General features: G+C 42.5%; 1 protein-coding gene across 3 annotated transcripts in view; it reads right to left on the bottom strand.

Annotated features, from left to right (window-relative positions):
* Positions 1–60: 60 nt before the first annotated feature.
* Positions 61–21774, bottom strand: part of NOSTRIN (nitric oxide synthase trafficking) — a 40771-nt gene continuing 19057 nt past the window's right edge. The window contains exons 4-16 of one of the 3 annotated variants that reach the window (XM_054971248.1): positions 19088–19150; positions 18798–18879; positions 16390–16452; positions 13995–14093; positions 13349–13474; positions 10760–10858; positions 10552–10677; positions 8955–9063; positions 7922–8010; positions 5813–5938; positions 4660–4774; positions 2933–3058; positions 61–611 (exon numbers count right to left, since the gene is read on the bottom strand). In XM_054971248.1, the coding sequence (XP_054827223.1) occupies positions 460–611; positions 2933–3058; positions 4660–4774; positions 5813–5938; positions 7922–8010; positions 8955–9063; positions 10552–10677; positions 10760–10858; positions 13349–13474; positions 13995–14093; positions 16390–16452; positions 18798–18879; positions 19088–19150 (1375 nt within the window). In that variant the 3' untranslated portion in view covers positions 61–459. The remainder of the gene's footprint in view (positions 612–2932; positions 3059–4659; positions 4775–5812; positions 5939–7921; positions 8011–8954; positions 9064–10551; positions 10678–10759; positions 10859–13348; positions 13475–13994; positions 14094–16389; positions 16453–18797; positions 18880–19087; positions 19151–21774) is intronic. The other 2 variants (XM_054971250.1, XM_054971249.1) reach the window with 2 other exon arrangements.

Below are 21774 nucleotides of genomic sequence, written 5' to 3'. Positions count from 1 at the left end.
CGTCAACCACCCCAGCTACTGTGCCACGCTTTTTTTAGGCAGCCACCCCTCCTCATGGAGGAGAGTAGCATTGTACAAACTGCTCCTGAATGCGATTATTATTTCTAAAGACTGTTACACGTGGAGCTTTGCTATGTCAGAAACATAGCCTAAGGCTTTAAGAACAAAAATAAGTCTTTCCTTCTTGCTGCTTCTTAAACCCTGTACCAGTCAGAACAGGAGGGTTTGACAACGAATTATTAAATTACAAGTCAAAATAATGCTCACATTGGTGTTGAAAATACTAGCTCTTAAGAAATTTGGTAAGAAGAGGGAGTTTAATTTTTACGATACTCTATGGATTTACCAAACAAAAGAGTTGACTCTTCCACAGAGTCCTCTAACGCAGGAAATTATTCAAGAATAAAAGCTTGCTGCTTCGTTGTTTGGTCTTAATTATGCTTGTCTCATTTGTATGCTTTAATAAGGTGATGTAGCCTCTTCAGCGAGAGTCTTGTCAGGATAGGGAGAGATCTCTTCCACGTATGTTGCTGGAAAAATACCACTTTTCCCGTTTATAGATCCGCGCCACCATCCGTCATCTTCCTTTTGATGAATTACAATGACATCACCTAAATGAAAGAAAGGTGTGTACTAGATTGACTTCACTGGTCAACTGTAACACAGCTGCACTTGATAGGGGGTCAGTTGGATCCAGTTGAAATTTCCACTGGGGAATGGATTTCTGCCTATTTCCCTTTCTCATGGCAGACCTGACCCCTCCCCCTTACTATGTTTCTAGGAGCTCCTGCTCTCCAGGAGAAGCATTTTAGGGGGCAATTTGGGCTGGAGGGGGAAGCAGTGAAGTCCTGTACTGCCAGAAATCAATCGGTCTCTCTCTCAGAATACTTTTAGTACTTGGATAACTTTCTCTGCCACTATCTTGAATTCTGTCTTTAGCTGTGGCTTCTAGCCCTTTCCCTTCAACAATAACCTTCTGGCAGAAGTTGTTGGGGGCCATGTGTGGCAGTAATGGGCAATAGATTTCTGAGCCTAGAAACAGAAGGGGATAAGACAGGGTAAGATGATTTGGCCACAGTGAGCCATGTCTGATCACATCCAGGTTCAATGATACACTTTACATGGGGCTTCCTTTGAAAAGTTTGGAAACATTAGTGGGCCTAAAACGTGGTAGCCAGGGTATTGTCAGGGGCTGGATACAGGGATCAGATCACCTTTGCTGAAAAATCTGCATTGGCTGCGCATCTCATTCAGGGCTGAATTCAAAGTGCTGGTTCTTATTTTTAAAGCCACAAATGACTTGGGACCAGGTTATCTGAAGGACCACTTCCCCATACTGTCCAGCTTGCCAATTAAAATTCTCTTCCGAAGCCCTGCTCTCTGTGTCCCAGCCTCTGATCAGAGATGTGGCTTTTTCAGTGGTGGCCCCTTGCCTGTGGAATCCCCTTTCCCTTGAGGCTCACCTGGCACCTACCTTGCTTTTAAAACCTCTGGTCTAAAACATTCATTTGTACCCAGGCTTTTAACTAAGGGTTTTTATCTCTTAAACGTTTATGGTCTGTTTCTGTACTAAAGATTATTTTATCTGCAGCATTTTAGACAGCTTATTGTGTAATTTATGGTGTTAATTCCCTGGCTGTTTTAATAACAGTGGCTTTTAAAAAAAATTGCTTTGTTTTAATTGTAAGTTGCCTCAAGTAGGTCACTGGAGAAGCAACATAAAAACTTTCTAAATAAATCAATGAACAAGATATGCTTGCTTGTGTTTCTTTGAGGTTACATCAAGCTGAAGAACGTTTAAAATGTATTTTTTTCCCATTTGGGTTTTCTTTGCTTTTCTAACTTTATAATCTTGAAATAGCTGAGTTGTAGTAGTTAAAAAGAGTCTTCCCTCCAAAAATATTCTTTATTTTACATACGTTATTAGAACTTTTGATAGATTATGAACTTATTTGCTAGACTGAGCTGGTGCCTTGTTCATCTTCATCCAGCGACCTTTGTGTTATCTGGTCAAAAAGTGTAATCTTGATGGTGCTTTCCACTGCTTTTATTCTTCAACATTAGGGTCACACACAGAAAATGTATTGTTATTGAGACATATAACTGCCATGCATCTGACACAGGCTTTCAGGTATGTTCTCTGTTTCTTATTAGACTTCTGTATTGCCCTATCTCCCCATACATTTTTAGCATCTAAATGGTGAGAAAGAGATTCTCCAGTTAAACCCTCTGAACCTCCACTGAGAGCCAGTTTGGTGTAGTGGTTAAGAGTGGTGGGACTCTAATCTTTCCCACTCCTCCGCTTGAAGCCAGCTGGGTGACCTTGGGCTAGTCACAGCTCTTCTAGAGCTCTCTCAGCCCCACCCACCTCACAGGGTGATTATTGTTGTGGGGATAATAATAACATACTTTGTAAACCGCTCTGAGTGGGCATTAAGTTGTCCTGAAGGGCGGTATATAAATCGCATGTTGTTATATTGTTATTGTTATTATGACTACTGAGAATTGCACCCATCTAATTAGGGGTCTCAGTTACTCAAAAACAATCCATTTCAGTCAGCGTACTATAGGTGGTTGGCCAGCAGTCTTAGTGAAATAAAAAAAAATCTTTTAGATTGCAGACAAAATGTAAATCTAGTGGTGCTAATTCCAGTCTGGGAAATTCCTGGGGATTATGGGTGGTGCCTGGAGCAGGTTGGAGGTTAGGGAGGAAGCTCAGCAAGGATATGATGCCGTAAAGTCCACCCTCTGAAACCGCCATTCCCTCCAATGGAACAGATCTATGTAGTCCGGAGATCAGTTGCAATTCAAGGAGAGCTCCAGCCCCTGCCCTATGTAAATCCTAACTATGGTTGGATATTTCTTGACTTGTGATGTTTCTCTTTTAAACTCCCCCCCCCCAATATTTGTATTTAGAGAAAAGGTTAGTTACCTTCTTTCAAACAGAGCTCATCTTCCCTTTCAGTTTGGTAATCATACAGAGCTGTACACATAGTGCACGCTGAATCACCATTCTCTGGACGTAAACAGGGTGTTGGATTTGAATGGTTCACAATGGCTGAAAAGCAGAACAAGAAAGTGGTGAGGTTTACAACAGGGCATTCAGAACTGCGGCTCTGTGCCTCTTCTGCATCTACAGCTCTTGGATTAAATTTTTAAGAGGGACAGATTGAACACCATCGGAGCTGGAGGGCTAGAAGCGTTTTGTTCCATTTTGGGCATGCAAACTGCTTTTTAATTATTTAAAGAAATGGATGCTTGAGAGTGGTGGCGGTTTTGATCTGGCAATCCTATTTCGGTTCCCTCTTTCAACGTATCCCTGCCTGATTGCACCATAACTCTGGAATACTCCCAGTCTTTAATGTGGGGCCTGCTGTGTTCCCCAACTCGCTGTTCGCAAGAATGAAAATCTTCCCACCACCCTCCTCCACTTTTTAAAAGCCTGTTAAATGGTAGCTGGGCAAGAACAGTAAAATGATTTCCCCCCTTTGCTTTTATCTGCACTGGCTGTATGAGCGTGCATGTCTGTACATGCAATGTAAAAAGACACAAACCCATATTATCCTCTGTAGCCAGGGCTGAAAACTCTTCTCTTCTGGCCCAATAAGAAACTTAAAAAGCACCACAGGGTCTGAAGCTGTCATGCTTTTGAGGGGAAAGGGGTCTGGTAAAATGCCTGCTCTGCAGGGGGGAATAAAGGAGAGAGAGGATCCAAAAGGATAACTTTAATTTTTCTTGTCATTAGCTTTCTACTACTATTCTCATTTGACTCGGCAGCTATTATGCCACATATGAATTAGATCCAAAGGTTCAGGAGTGAGAAGGCTCCCACCAGTGGGACGTGCCTCTTTTGCCAGACCAAGGCTCCTTGCATTGAACGGAGCCATCACTCTTAGGGCACTCGCATTTTCACTTTAACCTGGTTTCTATCTGTTGGTGCCCAACTCTGTGAAACATGATTTGAGTACGGTGGTTTTGAACAGCATTTACATCTTATGCACTACACGTGAAGCACTGTATCTGTTTCAAGCCATGCTGTTTTTTTCTGGTGCTGCATGTTTTTTTTTTTAATAAACAGTTTTGTAATATACCAATATGTTGATATACTGATGATAGTGATATGGCAGTATGCTGACATACTGATATGAAAAAGGATGTGTAAGGCAATCTAGGATTTAGCCAGGTGGATAGTTTTTAATTGTGGTCAGTATATAGCTACTGCCAGCTCCCTGTTGGAGGGAAATTTTTCTATTAGTCAATGTACAAGTGTTTCCAAGCCACTGCTACCACACGCTAATTGGATATTATTGTTGACTTTGTAGTATACCCATACAGCATTATAGCAATATATTGAAAATCTGTATCAGTTTGTTTTTTAAGGAAAAGAACACGATGGAAATGGTCAGAAAAATTAAAACGCGATGCTTTCAGAAGTGCTGCAGAAATTTCAGACAGTACTTTGCAGTAAATGGGTTGTCAAAAAGGCTCAACCTTGCATTGAAAATGGGATGTGAATGGCTTTATGTAAAAAGGTTCAAAAAATCCATTAGGAACAAGAAGCCTAAATGGTTTGCATAGGAAGTATGAAACAAGCTTTGGATCCAGCCCTGTGTATTTATGGAAGGGAGGGATCCAACAATGAATTGGGTTGTTAGTTACCTGGCAGAGAACTTGAGTTACTTCTTGTTTCACTGGCCACCTGTGTACTCCGAGTTTGCTGAAAGTGCTTCATTTTGATAGGGTAAGTGATCATCACAGAACTATGAACACAATCCTAGAAGTTGAGGGGAAGGGAAATAACATTATTTTTCATTTCTAATCTGGTTCACATTTTCTACGGAAGAAATGCAAAGAAAATTTTTTTTGGCCAAAATTTCTGCAACGGAGCATCAAAATAAATATTGTGCTTGGAAACTAAGATTTTTAACTTGCAGTGCCTAATTGAAGTCTGTTCTTAGGAGAGCCTTAGACTATCTCTAAAGAAGATACCATTCTTAACTATTTTTTTAATCAACAGGTGTGGCACAAAAGAAGCATTCTCATTTAGCCAGCCTACTTCATAGCACTCATAGAATGGATGTATGTCAAAATGGGTGGCAACAGGCCCAAAAGCTGCAATGGGCTAGGGCTCCGTGGCATGTTTTTCAGATACGTATCTCCCTGCTCACATGTCACTGGAGAGAGAAATGTGTTAATGGAAACTCATTTTCCCTATGGAATACAAAGCAGTCTTCCATTTTGGACTCTAGTAAAGTCTGCACAGGTCACAGTATATATCTTTCCATTGGTTAGGAAGTCTATATACTTTCATTTATTGATTTTGATGCTGTGAGTTCAGCTCATCAGATCCTGCAGCAACTTAAGAAAAATGTTGGCAGAAAAATAACAGGCAACCAGGGCTTTTTTTCACCAGGAACGCGGGGGCACTGTGGCGCAGGGGGCAATCTAAACACCCCTCTTTCTGGAGATCAGGGGGTGGGGCCACCAGCCATGTGACAATTTTCTCTGAGGGCAACCCACTGAGTTCCACCACCTCTTTTCCCACAAAAAAAGCCCTGCAGACAACCTATCTTTTTTACAAAATGGCTGAAAGCACACACACTCAAAACTGCGCAGTGCAATGTTCTCAACTATTTCTTAAAGATTTTTCTTTAAGTAGTGCCAAGCCAGGCTTCTGAGTAACTGGGATGGATTAAAAAAACAACGCTTCCCCATGGCTAGGCTTATAGCAGCAACAACTTAAGTCTTTTCATCAGCTGCATGAACTCCTGCAAACTGCTGGGCCCTTAATCCTTTGTATTTCCTAAATTACCTTTTCTTTCCATTTTGAAATGCAGTCATTCCAGGGTTCGGTTGGTTTGGGCGTCTGTTCCATATCTGCTAGAATGCTGCCCAGTTTAAAGTAGTTTGCTTGTAAAAGGCTAACTTTCAGAGTTGTCTTTAGTATATAAAAAAGAAACCGCTTAGTTAGTAAAACAGTATTTTTATGCATGTTAGAAAAGAGTCCAGTCGCACCTTTAAGACTAACCAACTTTACTGTAGCATAAGCTTTCGAGAATCAGTTCTCTTCGTCAGATGCATGGAGGATCCTCCATACATCTGACGAAGAGAACTATGATTCTTGAAAGCTTATGCTACAGTAAAGTTGGTTAGTCTTAAAGGTGCTACTGAATTTTTTTCTATTTTGCTACTACAGACTAACACGGCTAACTCCTCTGGATTTCTGCATGTTGAATTCAAACTTTTTTAAAAAAAGAGAGAGAAACTCCCTGTTTTAAAATATCTTCTCTCACCCCAGTCATAGATGCAGAGGAGTTAGCCGTGTTAGTCTGTTGTAGCAAAATCAAAAAGTTCAGTAGCACCTTTAAGACTAACCAACTTTATTGTAGCATAAGCTTTCGAGAATCACAGTTCTGTTTGTCAGATGCATCTGCATGTTAGAAAAGAGTCCAGTCGCACCTTTAAGACTAACCAACTTTACTGTAGCATAAGCTTTCGAGAATCACAGTACTCTTCGTCAGATGCATGGAGGATCCTCCATGCATCTGACAAAGAGAACTATGATTCTCGAAAGCTTATGCTACAATAAAGTTGGTTAGTCTTAAAGGTGCGACTGGACTCTTTTTGATTTTGCTTCTCTCACCCGTCTTTCACTTTCTAGCTTGCTGTCAAGAACATTAAAGTTCCCTTTTTGCCTATGCTCAGTCCTGCAACTATTCTTATTAATTGATAATTCGGTGCAATGGGACGAGGTTCAGTGGTAGAGCATCTGCTTGGCATGTTAAAGGTCCCAGGTTCGATGCCTACCATCTCCAGGTTGAAGGAGATGTGAAAGAGCGCGCTACTTGAGACCCTGCAGAGGTGTTGCCCTTGAAAGACCAAAGGGTTGCCTTGGTGTAAGGCAGCTTCATGTATAGGTCACATAAGCTGCGGGCGAGTGAGGATGACCTACACCTATCGGTTCATGTTGATCACGGTTAAAAAAAAATCAAAGCCTCAGTATAAACTGATTTTATTTAATGTATTCATATCCTGCACTTTTCAACAAAAAGAGCAAGACAATTTACATGAATAACATAAAACTTTAAAACACAGAACAACATCAGTAGGATAGATCAAGAGTAGTTGTGTTTGTCTGTTTGTAGCGGTAGAAAAGAGCAAGAGTTTGAAGAAGTGAGCTGTAACTTATGAAAGCTCATATCCTACCACAAATTTTGTTAGTCTTAGGTGCTACTGGACTCTTGCTCTTTTCTACTGCATCAGTAGACAAATCCCTACATCTAGTACCAAACTGGCTGGCTACTGTGCGGGTGATAAAAACTACAACAGGGCCAGTCACAGACAAGATAGGCCTCTCTGTTTACTTGCGGGACTCCCCAGATATGCAGAAATACATGACTTTATAAATTAACCAAAGGGGTGGGGGGTTAAAACTGTTAAGGATTGAAAAGAAGGCATGGAGTGTTGAGCGTTAAAGGAAAGAAGGTAGCAGAGGAGAAATGAAACCCCTGAGAAAACCCTGGAAGGGGAAGCTTGGAGGGTTTTGCAAATTATTGCCCCCTTTCACTATTTCTCATGGGTCCCCAGCTTGTGAGGTTCTAAAAGCTACATTACAAACTAAAAGTAGTAACAGGAACTTTAAAACACTTTACAATAGAACTCACTCCCTGGGCAGCAACAAAACTTTAAAGCAATTACTAAAAACATGAAACCCAAAACAGCAGATAAAAAGAAACTCATAAATGCTGAATAGGCGCGGAAAACCTGAACCTCAGCAGTCTGCAGAGATAGCTCAAAGACAAGCTAAATAAATGCCTTGATGAACTCAGTTTGGAGGTTTCTGGTGATAAACAAAAATTAAGGATAGGCCAGGATTTTAAAAGGTGGTGCAAAACTTTGTTGTTTACAGTCCAGATTGTACCTCGCTAAGCTGCTCAGTGATCTCGTTGTGATTCTTTGGATCTGAGAACTGTGGCATCTCCAGGTATGCTTGGAGCATTCTCTCCAGTCCTTTAAGAAAGGGAATAAATTATCATTTCAAAATCTGTATTTTTAAAGGATTGTTTTAATTGTGTTGCAGTGTATTCAAATACAGTGGGGTTGGATCCTACTATCCCAAACTGCAAAGAGTTTACAGAAACGAACTTCTCCCACCAGCCAGATGCCCCCTTCCCTCAAAAGCTGGTGCTGAGGGCTGGGGGATCCTCCTGGACAAAATGCCACATGGCATAGGGCAGGAATTCCCCAGTGTGGTGACCACAGCACATGTCAACTGTTTTTAGGAAGTGGGCAGGGCCAGGTGGAGCCTTTTACCCAGCAAGGCTTCTGATTGGCCCCTGGAGATTAGATTGGCCGTGCAGATTGTTTTGGGCAGCAGCTGCCACCACAGCACAAAGATCTTCACTGTGTGACAAGGTAAGCTGTGGCAGCCTTTTGTGACTGGCTCTTCCTCCTGTGACAGACATTGTGTGGCTGCACCCACCACACTGTGTCAGAATCCCAAATACGTCTGCAGGCTCAAAAAGGCTGGAAACCCTGGCATAGGGGAATGCCATAAGGGAGCTTCAGGTAAAATTGTGCTAGTGGAGAGCTTGTTTCACCAAATTTATGGGATATTTGAAGTTGTAGAATATAAGGAGGTGATTTACAGGGGAGAAGTGGGGATCTGGGTCGAAATTTTCATTCAGCCAAAGGCTCACCTTGAGCCCGTCAATCAGCTGAATCTGCCTCACAGGGTTGTGAATACAAAATGGACGAAGGGAGAGCCCTGTAAGCTTCCCTTTGAGGAAGGCTAAGATAAAAATGGAAGATAAAGTTAGTTATGAGTTCTGTGTAGCTCTTTGTCCTTTGAAATAGCTCTTTAAAAAACAACACAAAGCTACAGATGATAGGGACTGAATAAAAATCACAACTCATGAAACCATATGTCAGATCAAGGCAGAGCAGATAAGAACCTCTTTTGTTCTGTAGGGCCTTTTCCAAGTCCTTCTGTAAGCGGAGTACTTTAGTTTTGATGGAAGCTTGCCGCCTCTCTTTTTCAATGAGGCTTGTTGAATCTTCCTCCTTTACAGGAAACATTGTTGAGGCCCAGTAGCGCAATTGGAAGAGAAAAAAATGCATTGAAACAGGAACAGACACCCATTAAAAGGGCATGTCTGGAATAAAATATATATTAGGTGATAATCTGAATTTAACTGTGCTTTGACTACTGAAGATATGTCACCACCACCAATCCCCTCCAAGTGACAAATTGCACATTTTCAGTGATTTTATGCATATAGAATGTTTCAATTGTTAGTCTGAAATAGAAAAACATATTGATGAGATGTAAAGATTATTTCCCATCCATGTGTTTAGGATGTATATGTTAATATTCTGCAAAACAGCAAACATGGAAGCTAATATGAGCTGATCTAAGGTTAGGCAGAAGGGACTTCCAAAGTGAAAGCAATGGGATAGCTATGTGTAGTGTAGTGGTTAAAGTGTCAGATTAGGATCTGGGAGCCCTGAGTTTGAATCCCCGCTCCACCATGAAGCTTGCTGAGTGGCCTTGGGCCAATCACTTTCCCTCAGTGTAACTGACCTCACAAGATGGTTATGAAGATAAAAATGGAAGAGGGCAGAACAATGGTCGCCACCCTGAGCTCCTTGGAGGAAGGCTGGTCTAAAAATGTGATGGATAAATAAATAACAAGGACTAAGTGTATACTATGTTGACCAGTAAACAACCAGTTTTATGGCAAAGTCCATTTTAAGATAGATCAAGATGGGTAGCCTTGTTAGTCTGTCTATAGCAGTAGAAAACAGCAAGAGTCCAGTAGCACCTATCAAACTAACATAATTTGTGGTAGGGTATGAGCTTTCATGAGTCACAGCCCACTTCTTTAAATACTACAGAAGCCGAATGATCATAGCCAGTGAATGACAATAGCAGGCATGATTGGATAGGATGGGGTATGCAGAGGGGTCATGGGTAATGAGACAAGAAGCCTAGGTCTTGATTCAGTCCAGGTGGATGCATTGTTGTGAGCTTCATTATCAGTTGCAATTCAGCAGTCTCTCTTTCAAATCTCCCTTTGAAATTCCTCTGCAAGATAACTGCTACTTTTAGGTTAGCAACTGAATGTCCTGGAAATGTTCCCCCTGAGGGAACATTTTAACTTTCCAGGACATTCAATACTACTAGACTCTCACTTTTAAGACCGTGGTGGAAGACAGCGAGCTCCATTGCCACAATAATAAATTCTCCAAGAAAATTCTTCTTGCTTCTGAATTGTCAACAGTGGCCCAAGCATGTATTGTAAACCCAGGGGACCAGATTTACATAGGGCATACAGTTGCTGATCCACATGCTAAGGCAGTGCAATATCTAGCCCACCCCACCCCCCCAAACTACACTTAGTTGGGTAGGGAAATGCACCCTGTTGAATGCACTGAAGCATATTACGCCCCATCCAAGGATGAGAGAGGCAATGTCTTCGCAGTATCAAATCTCTACCTCTGAATACACATCACCCCTAATAATGGCAGCCATTTTGAGAGCCCACTTACATAATAGTCTGTTAACAAGAACTCCGATTTGTTTTCTTCAATAGACACTGCCGTTTCTCCCAACAACATCTGAAAGTCCTTTTCAGGATCAACTTTGCTGACAGCACTATGCATCTGTGTGTGATACTAGAATGACGACAAACGGGATTAGTTATGAGAAATCAGTTCTTGTCGTTATTAGATAGGAAATGAAAGCAGAATTACGCACTGCAGTTAGGCTGTGTCCAAAACTGGAAAGATGCTGGCTGTAGCAATTTAACATATTGCACAGAAGATGCAGCCGTTCCTTTTCAAGATCTAGGATATTCTATTTAAAAGAGGAAAACTAATTATCACTCATAGAATAGACAAAAATCTCTGTATCACACTGATCTTCTGCAAGGCATACAGAACTATTGTAGCAATGCCAGAGGTACAGCTCCTTGCATGTTTCCTATTAAGTCAAATGAGTCATTCATGCAAGTGATCCCACAGTCTTAGGATGCTTTTAAAAATGTGTTTAAACTGGTGTGTGATCATTTCTCAGCAGAACCCATACTTTACCACAAAGTATAAAATAGTAAATGCAACTTTTGTAAAAGATAGCAAATGTACACAAGAGGGTGGTGGTGCAAAATTCATTAAAGGTCACTGCTTGTACACAGTTTACACTGCATTTGAGCCTTGCTATACACTTTTCACTGTACATTGAAATCTGAAGTAAGGCTCCTGGGATCAAGTCCAAGAAGGTGGATACTACTACTTTTGATGAGCATTATATGCATTGACAACCTGCTCTGGAAGTGAGATTTCACAACTGTGTGGCAACAGTAACAAAGGTCTTGCTTCTCTGAAAAGTATACAAATTTTAAACCATTCTACTGGGTAGAAAGATTGTCTTGAGAAGTGGCAACCTAGCCTTCTTCCTTTCCAATCAATCCAATGTGGCAAAGAACATCACAGATGCACCGAGTTTTCTTATCCAAAGGCTACTTTCAGCAGGGATAGTTCCCCCCCATTGTGAGTGTATGTGCAAGTACAAAAATATGTTGCATGGAATAGCAGGAAACTGTAACCAAGGTTGCATATAAAAGAATACAGGTGACATTCAAGGGAGTCTCTCAAGCAATAGGTAAGCATATTTTCTTCAGGCCCACAGAGCTGGTTCATAGATTATTGCTTTTTTAAATTCATCAATGTACACGAACGTATTAACATCAGTGCTGGTTGCTCACAGATTTCAGTGGCATCAAAGGTTAGAGGTGTTGCTGTACCTATGAACCAGCAGCCTGCTCACAGAACAAGATCCAGAGATTCCCGTGAGTGAAAAAGTGGCACCAGCCACCGAAATGCATGTTCACCTTCATGATTAACTTCCTTTCATTGAAATCAATGGGATTTAAAAGTGCTTAAATTTGGCTGGGACATGGCATTTATTTCTTATATGTAGGTGTTCCTTTAGCTAAAGAACACGAAGTTTGAAGCAGATCAAAGCATGTAATTAAAAGTAATTAAAAATACAGTTGCTCTCACAGCGGAGGTGGTGATGCTTAACAGGGTTTAATTAAACTTCTGCTTCAAGAAAAAAATGATTGGTAAGTTTCAGCCAATTTGTTGGCGCTGGTGGGATTTAAAAAAGCATGTTTAACAGACTTCTGTGTTTCTATTAGTTTTCTAGGTCAGATGCTAACATGAAAGTTCCAGATGTTGATATAGACAATTTTAACTACAATGGTCCCCCTAGAAAAAGAGATTCAAACTAAGGTAGTGATCAGGATGGGTGTACAGGAAGAACAATGAACAGTTAAGGTCTGCTTGTTCTTGATGCCCTAGAAGTTACTGACAAAGAAAAGTTTCTAATTTGGATCCTTTTTTAGATTAATTTTCTCTTAGAGTAGATTAAGAGGGTTAACTGTGTCTGTAGCAGTGGAAAAGAGCAAGAATCCAGTAGCAACTATAAGACTAACAAAATTTGTGGTAGGGTAGGAGCTTTCGTGAGCCACAGCTCACTTCTTCAGATACTTCTTGTGGTAGAGTATGAGCTGTGACTCATGAAAGCTCATACCCTACCATTTGGACTCTGGCTCTTTTCCTCCTACTGTAGGAACACATACCATGTTAACTTCAATAAGTAAGATTCTGGGTTGTGTTTAGAGCTCCTTTTGTAGAATGGAACCAACCTGTTCCTGCTGCAGCCCCTGAGGTCTGGGGATTCCCAGGAACAGAGTTAGACATGATGTGGTGGGGAGGTCTGCAGTGTGTGTGTGTGTGTGTGGCGGGGGGGGGATTGTAAAGATTGCACTTCCCTATGCTGATGATATGAGAACATCCTTCAACTAACCATCGAAAACCTTCAGTAGGCATCGTTGCTGAGGACTTTTCTTGCCCTGGTCAGCAGCAGTCGAACAAATGAAGCTGCCTTAAGCAGAATCAGGCCATTGGTTCATCCAGTCCAATAGTCCCTCACCTATGCAGCCTTCTTGGTCAGTTCTGGCTCTGTCAGAATTTCTCTTACTGGAGGTGCCCGAAATTTCTCTTACTGGAGGTACCCAAAACTTTTCTAAGCTATGAATCTCCGCTTCCCCCCCGCCCCTTTATAAAAAGAATCTTCAAAACCAGTGATTTTTCTTTTCCGGGTGATTTTGAAGCCTTGACTCCTCCTCTCTTGAACAGACAGCTATAAATAAGGAGGTACTTCATTGTGCATGTTGAATGGTGAAGAGAGAGGAGGTCGGAATGTGGCTTGCTACTATTCTGGGAAGAAAGAAACTATTTGAAACGGTATAACAGTGCAAGAAAAGAATTTTAGATGACTTGCCTGGTGGCCATTTTCTAAAGCGGCCCCCCATTTTAACTTATTGTCGCACGCAACTAAATTCTTTTTGTAATAATCTTCGTCTTCCTTTGCCAGCCTTGTTGCAGATTTTTCCAAGTTTCTGAGCAACTAAAATAAAAATATAAATGTGTGGTTATAAAAAAATAAGATATAATTAACGTTGCTTGCTTGAGCTGTTGCCTCATAGAGGGCACAAATTGTCTTTTATTTGTGCCTGTGTGAGGTCAGAAGAGGTAAGGACGTCTTTATACTTCCCAAATTTACAAAGTTACATGCAAAATTGAAATGCAAAAAAGGAAAAGGGAGAGGGTAGGAGAAAGAAAATAATTTTTAAGCTGCACACTGCTGAGAAAAAGATTAGGTGGTAGACTAATGTCTGCCAAACAATAAGGCCGGGCAGCGAATTGCACTCTACTATGTAACCTGCAGTGGAATCCTATGCAGTTACACCCTTCTAAGTCCATTGAAATCAATAGGTTTAGAAAGATGTAACTGTGCTAAGGAGTGCACTGCTAATGTTGCTCATCCAAGGGATTCTCCTGATCACTATCCAAATAGTGAGCAGAAGGCAAATTGATAGTGAAAACCAATCCCAACTCTTTCCCCATGCATTTACTTATCTGAGTACCTTTTTTTTGGTCTTTGGGGAAGCCAGCGGCTGGGAACTTTCTGTATCCCGGAAGAGTGCTTCATGGTCCCTGGTAAGCTCCTTTAATTTCTTCTTGGCCTGCCACCAAATACAGAGAGGTCAGCAAGCCCCCTCCAAAAAAAGAGTGGGTTTCCCCCCCAAGCTTAGCTACCATAGTGAATTGCTTGTCCATGTAGTGATTATTGTCCTCTCTCAAAGCCATCTCTTACCGCTGAAGAAATTCAAGGTAATTTTTCCACCCCCTCCATCTAGAGTGGGTCACAGAACACAGCATGTTTTGTGCCTAGCGCAAGGAAGCATCTTCGCACATGGGATGACGAGGCACCCCGACATAGTAGCCACTCTTGAACGTATACATTAACAATTGTGCTGGCCAGACCTACTGATAAAAGGCCCCTCACTGAGAGGCAATGGAGCACGCACACATGACCTGGCTCAGCAAAAGATCCTTGTGTGGTATAGTGGTTAGAATGTCCACGTTTTAATCCCCGCTCTGGGTGACCTTGGGCTGATTATACATAGTCTGCCAAACGTATCTCACAGGGTTGTTGTGAGGATAAAATGGAGTAGAGAAGAATGTAAGCCACTTTGGGCCCCCATTGGGGAGAAAGGTGGGGTATAAATGAAGTAAATAAATCCTTGTGATCTTTACAGGTTCGTCTGTGTCAGACATTATTTCTGTGCTAAGTTATGCCTCAGCTTAATGAATTTTTACTTTGGGAAAGATAAAATTTACCTGCACAGCCTGGTCTAGAAAGGATAAACACTTCGAGTTATCATTACCATCCCAAACATCTGCCAGTTTCCAACATCTAGTGGCCAAAATGGTTTCAAGTTTAGCGCATCATCCGGTAAGGGCCAGTGTGGTGAACTACGCTCAGTGATTCTCCTTGTTTTTGAGAAGCTTGCTCAAGCAACACTATCGCCCCCATCCACCCAAGGCCTTATTTTTATTTTAAACAAATGTAAACCCAGACTTCCTCCAGGCTTAGGAAAGGCTTCAAAGTTTGCTGAGAGGACCGATAGGATACATTAGCAGGAACAGTTTTATTCTTTCCCTTTGAACTCTTCCCACCAATTCACTTCAGGTTGCTACACAGAAGGAGCTCAGTTGTTGTGGAGACAGCCCTGCTCACAATGGGTGGGATCTAACCAGCATTTCCGCTGGTAAAAGAGGGAGGACAGTCCCTTTTTGACCACCAAAAATGTTATGTTGGGGATCCTGGGATGTGTGTGCACAAAAGCCATGTGGGATGGGGGCTGTGGTATAGAGGGGAATTGGGTGAGACTGAGTGAAAAAGCAGGCTGGACCAATCTTCTGCCTCTATGTGCTGAAGGGCTTTTGTTGCTTGCGCACAGGGCCGGCGCACCCACTGAGGCCAGGTAGGCGGTTGCCTCAGGGCATGGGGCGCTGGAGGAGGCGCTGGGGGCGGGAGCACATGCCATGGAGCTGCAGCCCTCCTGCCCCGCCCCGCCGCCAGCACACGCCCCCCAGCCGGGCGCAGCAGCTGCGGGCAGGCATCTGGGGCGGCACAGGGTAACCGAGCAGGAGAGCTGGGAGGCCATCTGCGCCCTGTCCGAGCCACCCGCCGCAGCAATTGGGCCGGCTTGTGCACACCCTCGTGATGATGTCACACGTGATGTCATCATGCAGGCTGGTGTGTGTGCGCACACGCACGCAAATGCCTGGCTGGCTACAGGTGCTGGAAACTCTGGCGCCGCTCCTGCTTGCGCACTAACCTTGAGAGGCAGATGCAACCCACTCTAGAGTGAAATACGTATTCAGTAAGGATGCATTTGGACTTTCCAAAATCCATGCATTTCAGTCTCTGCTCTGCTCCTACAGAGCACCTCACGCAAAGGCATGAAATGTCAAATAGCACCTGGGAAATTATCAGAAGAAACAAAAGGGGGAATTGTCTGCCTGCATGGCTTGTGGAATGTGCAAAGCTACTCCAGTGGCCGGCTTAGATTCATAATGCTAGGGAGGTTGCCGCTGGAGAAAGGAGTCAGTGTTTCTTCTCCAGTTGTATGAGCCACCTGGATACAACAAAGAACAAAGTGCCCAGTAGATTAACACATGTCTGCAAATCTGTCCTTTAAAGATACCACACTATGTTTCAGATAGCATAGGCTGTGCATGCCGCTCAATTTAGTACATCACATATTTTGCTGTATAATGCCCATATAGGTGACATTTGAGACTGCTTTTCCCTTCCATATAGGGAATAGGGATACAATATCAGATTTGCATTTAAGCACCTCAATATGCACCCCCAGTTCTAGCACAGCCAGTTTTTTACTTGAAATTAGGAAGCACAATCTCGTTTCAGTGGAGCCCTTCATTTGTGTTGCTGAAACTGCAAGGACTTACCTTTATTTGTTGGCGCCAGTTGCTGACAACCATGTCCGCTGCCTTCTCAACCACATTGTCTATCTTATGGGAGGGAAGCACAGTAGAATTGTAAAAGCAAATATTTCTATCAGTTTTATCTTCTAGTACTGGATGTGGATGATAAGCAGCACTTTATTGGGTAACATTGCTGCCGAGCATGCAGCCAGCCAAAGTAAATTTTAGTGCAAGGAAGAAAAAGAAAGCAAAATTGTAAAAAGCCTAGTGCTCCTGCAAAACCAAATCCTCACAGGCTCAGGCTAGATCCATATGTCACAGGGTACTGTGTTGTTGTAATCATTTACCACTAGATTTTCTTGTGCAGATAGGAAAATGCAGGATGATTATGACAAGGCAAAAACTGGTGACGTGTAAATCTCTGCCCTTGGTACAATCTGGTTCCCACTGAATCAGCAGTAAATCTTCCACTGACTTTTATGGAACAAGAAAGCCTCTTAACTTAGGGATTATAGGGCTGAAACCAGCCAGTTTTACAGTCAGTCTTGCCCAATTCTCCTCCTTATTACACCACCCTTTCCATGTGGCTTTTGTACATGGAGGTCCCATGATCCCAAGCATAGCCTTTGGGGGATATCAGAGAGGAACCTTCCTTCTGTTTTCATCAGCAGAAAACCTCGTTGGATTCAACCTATACTTTCTGCATTGCAAAAAAATGGTGATCCTCCTGAAAAAGAGGCAGCTTTTTAAACTGATGTGTTTATTAAATCACACCGAAGAACACATCACATTTTTTGTGTATCTCAAAACACAATAAGTAGATGTGTCACTTTCACTGCAAAAAAACACCACAGAAAGCTGGACCCCCAAACTACAATGTGCATACCACAGTAACAAGCATTTCTGTACACTTCCTACTGATGACCTAGAAGAGAAATACTCCTTAGATGTCTGTCTCATGATGAGAACCTTCACAAATCAAAGCAAGGAGTACAGATCTTATAATGGTGATTATCAGCTAACTGATTTACCTGAGGAAGCCAATTAAGTGACCCATAAAGTAGACAGTTACTCCCATTAGATTTACAGTAAAGGAGAAGTTTTAAATCTCCCTTTTCTTCACTGCTAAACTGGAGAATTGCACATTCAAACAGAATCTTGTACAGAGTGTTCAAGCTGAAGAGTAACTTCCTTAGGATGATAGATGCAGAGGAGTTAGCCGTGTTAGTCTGTGGTAGCAAAATCAAAAAGAGTCCAGTAGCACCTTTAAGACTAACCAATTTTATTGTAGCATAAGCTTTCGAGAATCACAGTTCTGATGACGAGAACTTGATTCTCGAAAGCTTATGCTACAATAAAATTGGTTAGTCTTAAAGGTGCTACTGGACTCTTTTTGACTTTCCTTAGGATGATTAACTCTATCTCTCAAGAATCTTTCTTTGTGAGGGAATACTTATGTTTGTCTGTTTAAGGGTGCTCTGCTATCAAATGAAGGCAGTGAAAAGTTCCATCTGAGAGCCCATATGCTGTAGTAGGCAGACTGGACTAACATTCGAGAGTGTTGGCGGGTTGCACAGCAATAAGATATATGTTTGCAGAGTAGCAGAGTTTGATAATAGCTCAATGGAATTAAGTAGACAGACTTCTGTGATTCTAGCTCTATAAAAATACTTTACTACATAATAGGGTAAAAAGGGTACATTTGGTAGGAAAAACAACAAACAGTTTCTGACTACATCTTGATAGTCTCAAATAGGTCGTAGAGAGAGAAAAGCTTAGACTGCATTGTCTAGTGAAGTAGTAGTAGTGGACTGTAGTAGCAGACTGAACAAAGAGCAATAAAACCTTAGTATATGTTGCTAGCTAATTGCCCCCAATAAATTGGCTCATCCAATAGACAATCCTAGATTCTCTCATTAAGACTAAAGACACCCACTTCCTCTGGCGGGAACTTCTCTCAAAGCTTAAGTGGTCCTATGCTAACTAGCTATCTGACTAAACAAACAGAACAACAATTTAACTCTTTCATGACTGAGCGTAGGACACTTGCAAAAAGTCCAACAGAGAGGCTATTGTTCAAATCCCTACTCAGCCATTAAGCCTTTTGGACATCTTGGGCCAATCAGATAAACCTCCCTCACTGAGGTTGTGTGGGAATGAAATGAAGAAAAGAGAAGCCACACAAGCAACTCTGAGCTCCTTGGGGAAAGGGCGGGAGAAAAATACGATAGATTTGTTTCTATTGCGCTGTCTTCTCAACTTGGGGAGCAGATGAGCTGTCCAATGTACTTTCCAGTGACAGGCACCTGACAGGTGTGCACCCAAGAGTTTCAATCATACTAGCTGCATGGTTCTAACTAGTGTCGTCTATGCAAATATTGCCATCAAAATGCGGCATCAGATTAGCCAAAAAGCAACAAAGAGCTACTCACTGCTTTTTTCTTCTTTTCATGTTCGTCCAGGATGCGTTTCGTTGGGTTGATTGCTTCTGTCTGAATGGCTTTGCCAAGTTTACTGGGCATAGAACATAAAACACATACACCTGCTGCATGAAAATTCGCCTCCTCAGAAATTATTTGCCAGACGAACCATGTGGGAACAGTTGTAAATATTCTCTATACAACCCTGGAGCAAGCAATAAAAACTGAAATGTTTATTGTACAGGCTTTAAAACCTTTCTAGCCCTCAGTGGACTTTGAATAATGCACCATCTTGTACTTACCAGTGCAAATCAGATGTTGATTTCATCCCCTCCGAAACGCAATGCCAGGCTCCACAGATATAACTAAAGAGAAAATACAGATATTAGATCTTGCTTCAGTTTTATCCGGTCTTAGAGTAAGCTTAAAATTCACATCATGTCTGCATTAATAGTTGGCATTTGTAGAAGTGGTTTGGGAACCAAATTTGCAAAACAATAGCTATCGGAAAAGTTTGAATTACAGAGTTTCAATTATCCAGTAGTGCATAGTATTGACAACAGCTTACGAAAAACAATCTTTCCAACAGAGAACCAATGTGGTGTAATTGTTGGAATATCAACTAGGATCTGGTAGAACAAGGTTTGAATCCCTGCTCTGCTCTGGAAGCTTGTTCTATCTCAGGGTCAAAATACACATTATGTGACAAGTCAGGTTGCTGCTGGCTCGGCTTATGTAGGGCTGTCTCGCCACACCACTGCTGAGCCTAATCAGCCCTTATGTATCTGGAGTGAGAGGAAGGGGTTCCCGCCTCCACCTTCCTGTTCTCAGTATGAGGCACAGCAGGTCCAGTAACAGAGAATGAGATTGCCAGGGGCCTGGAAGAGGGCTAGCTGGCTGTTGCCGTTCTTTTCTTGCGTGGTTGTTATGGTGGTAGCTGTGCTCTCTTCTTCTCTCTGCAGCCCATCACAGACCCTAGAGGGGAATGACCCTGCTCACTTTCCTGGAACATGGAAAGCATGCCACATTGGGGAGGAGCCACAGGTAGCCTGACAAAGAGCCACGAGTCACTAAAAGAACGTCACTGAGTTAGTTCCAGGTGGGTATCTGAGGCAGGGAGCTTTGACTCTTGAAAGCTTATACCTTGGAAATCTTTTTGGTCTCTTAGGCACCACTTGACTCAGATCACTGAGTTATATACTCTAAAAAGATAAATGTCTGGACTAGAGTTGCCAATCTCTAGGAGGGCACTGAAAAAAGAGAGAGTATCACAGTATCGTATGCAGCCAACAAAGAAAAGCCGCGATCAGATGCTTTGCCTTCCTTATGTAACCAAACACTAATATATGTACTCTCTCTGAGACCCTTGAAGAATTGTTATATGAATGCATGATTCTTTAACTGAAATATACAAATAGTTTTCTAGTAAGTTTATCGCGGCTTTTCTTTGTTGGCGGTAATCTCCAGGAGGGGCCTGGTGATCTCCTAGAATGACAGACTACAGACTCCTGGAATGACAGACTACAGAGACCAGTCCCCTTGGAGAAAATGACAGCTTCAAAGGGTAGACTCTACAGCAGAGATGGGCATGATCCGCATTGCGATAGAAAAAAACCCACAATAATGGCGATTGCCTGATGGTGACCCAGCGGATCGTGATTGTCCACGGCCAACGATCCAGCGATCGGGAGAGGCCTGGATCGTTACGTTTGGGCTCGGATTGGGGATCCAGACACTCAGGTGCCAGCAATCTATTCCCCTGGCAACAGAGCCAGGGGAAAGCCTAAGCTCTGTTTGCTCTCCTTCTGTCACCCTGGAAACACGAATGGAAGCCCAGCTTTCCTTGATCAGCAGGGCTTCCTTCCAACCACGGAGCAGCAAAGCAGTCACAAGTTGGGAGAAGACACCCAGGGGAGGGAGGGGGGAAGGGGGTGTTCTGTAGCCATGGGCACTCCAATCTCATCCCTGCAAACCCTGATAGGCTGCTCTGACGGCCAAACACAGACCTCCTGTGTTGCTGAACGGGACCTGAATGGGCCCGCCAGGCCCGGCGGCTGCTGCCATCACCCACCTTCCCACATAGCTAGGAATAGCAGTGCGGCCTGCTTTGGCCTCCACAATCCACGATCCACAGCTCGGGAACGGGAGATGATCGGTGTGGATTGTTAATTCGGGATCGTCGCTGGCGCCAATCCATGATCAGCTGAATCGTTAATTTTTTTTGGATCGTCCCATCTCTACTCTACAGCATTATAGCCTGCTGATGTCCCCGCCTTCTCCAAACCCTGCCCTCCCCAGGTTCCATCTCTCCCAATCTCCAGGAATTTTCTGACCCAGAGTTGGCAACCTTAGTTTGAACTCAGGAAATTACAACTATCCTGTGCGTTAATGAAGAATCATAATAAAGAAACTGGCAGATGTTATTGTAATGGAAGATTACTATGTTAAAATCACAGTATAAATGCCCAGCACTGATCAACTTCCATTTAATTTCAAGATCAGTGGAGATGAAAATTGGTAAAGAAATTACTTTAAATTGTTCACTTGAAATGGATTTTCCACCTATAATACCATTTCTATCTGTAAAAACGAAATTGTGCTTCGTCTGTCAGGTGATCATCAACAACTTGCAAGATGTTCGCAGTGTGGGAATAAAAGGTTGGGAAACAATCTGTGTTACTCTTCTTGAATAAAAGAAAGTAACAGATGCTAAAACACATGTTGCAAAGTTTCCACCAATGTATGACAAATCTGTGTTAAATACCTTTGGGGTTCGCTGATAATTCTATGCCATATTGCTGGAGATAATGCTTCACGCATAAGGCAAAGATGAGAACAAACTCAGAGAAAAGTACTTTAAAAAAAAATGCTTCCCCCACTTTGCTATATATCTGCCGAAAAAGGTCACCTGCAAACGTTGTTAGCTCTCCTTTGGAGATGGTACAGCTATTTGTATTCCCCTCTCCCAGCAGTGGCGAGCAACCCAGAG

This window comes from Eublepharis macularius, chromosome 2 (genome assembly GCF_028583425.1).
Source record: "Eublepharis macularius isolate TG4126 chromosome 2, MPM_Emac_v1.0, whole genome shotgun sequence".
In the NCBI taxonomy this organism is placed as follows: domain Eukaryota; kingdom Metazoa; phylum Chordata; class Lepidosauria; order Squamata; family Eublepharidae; genus Eublepharis; species Eublepharis macularius.
The sequence above is the reverse complement of the archived record's forward strand: the minus strand, read 5'-3'. Positions and strand labels throughout refer to the sequence as shown.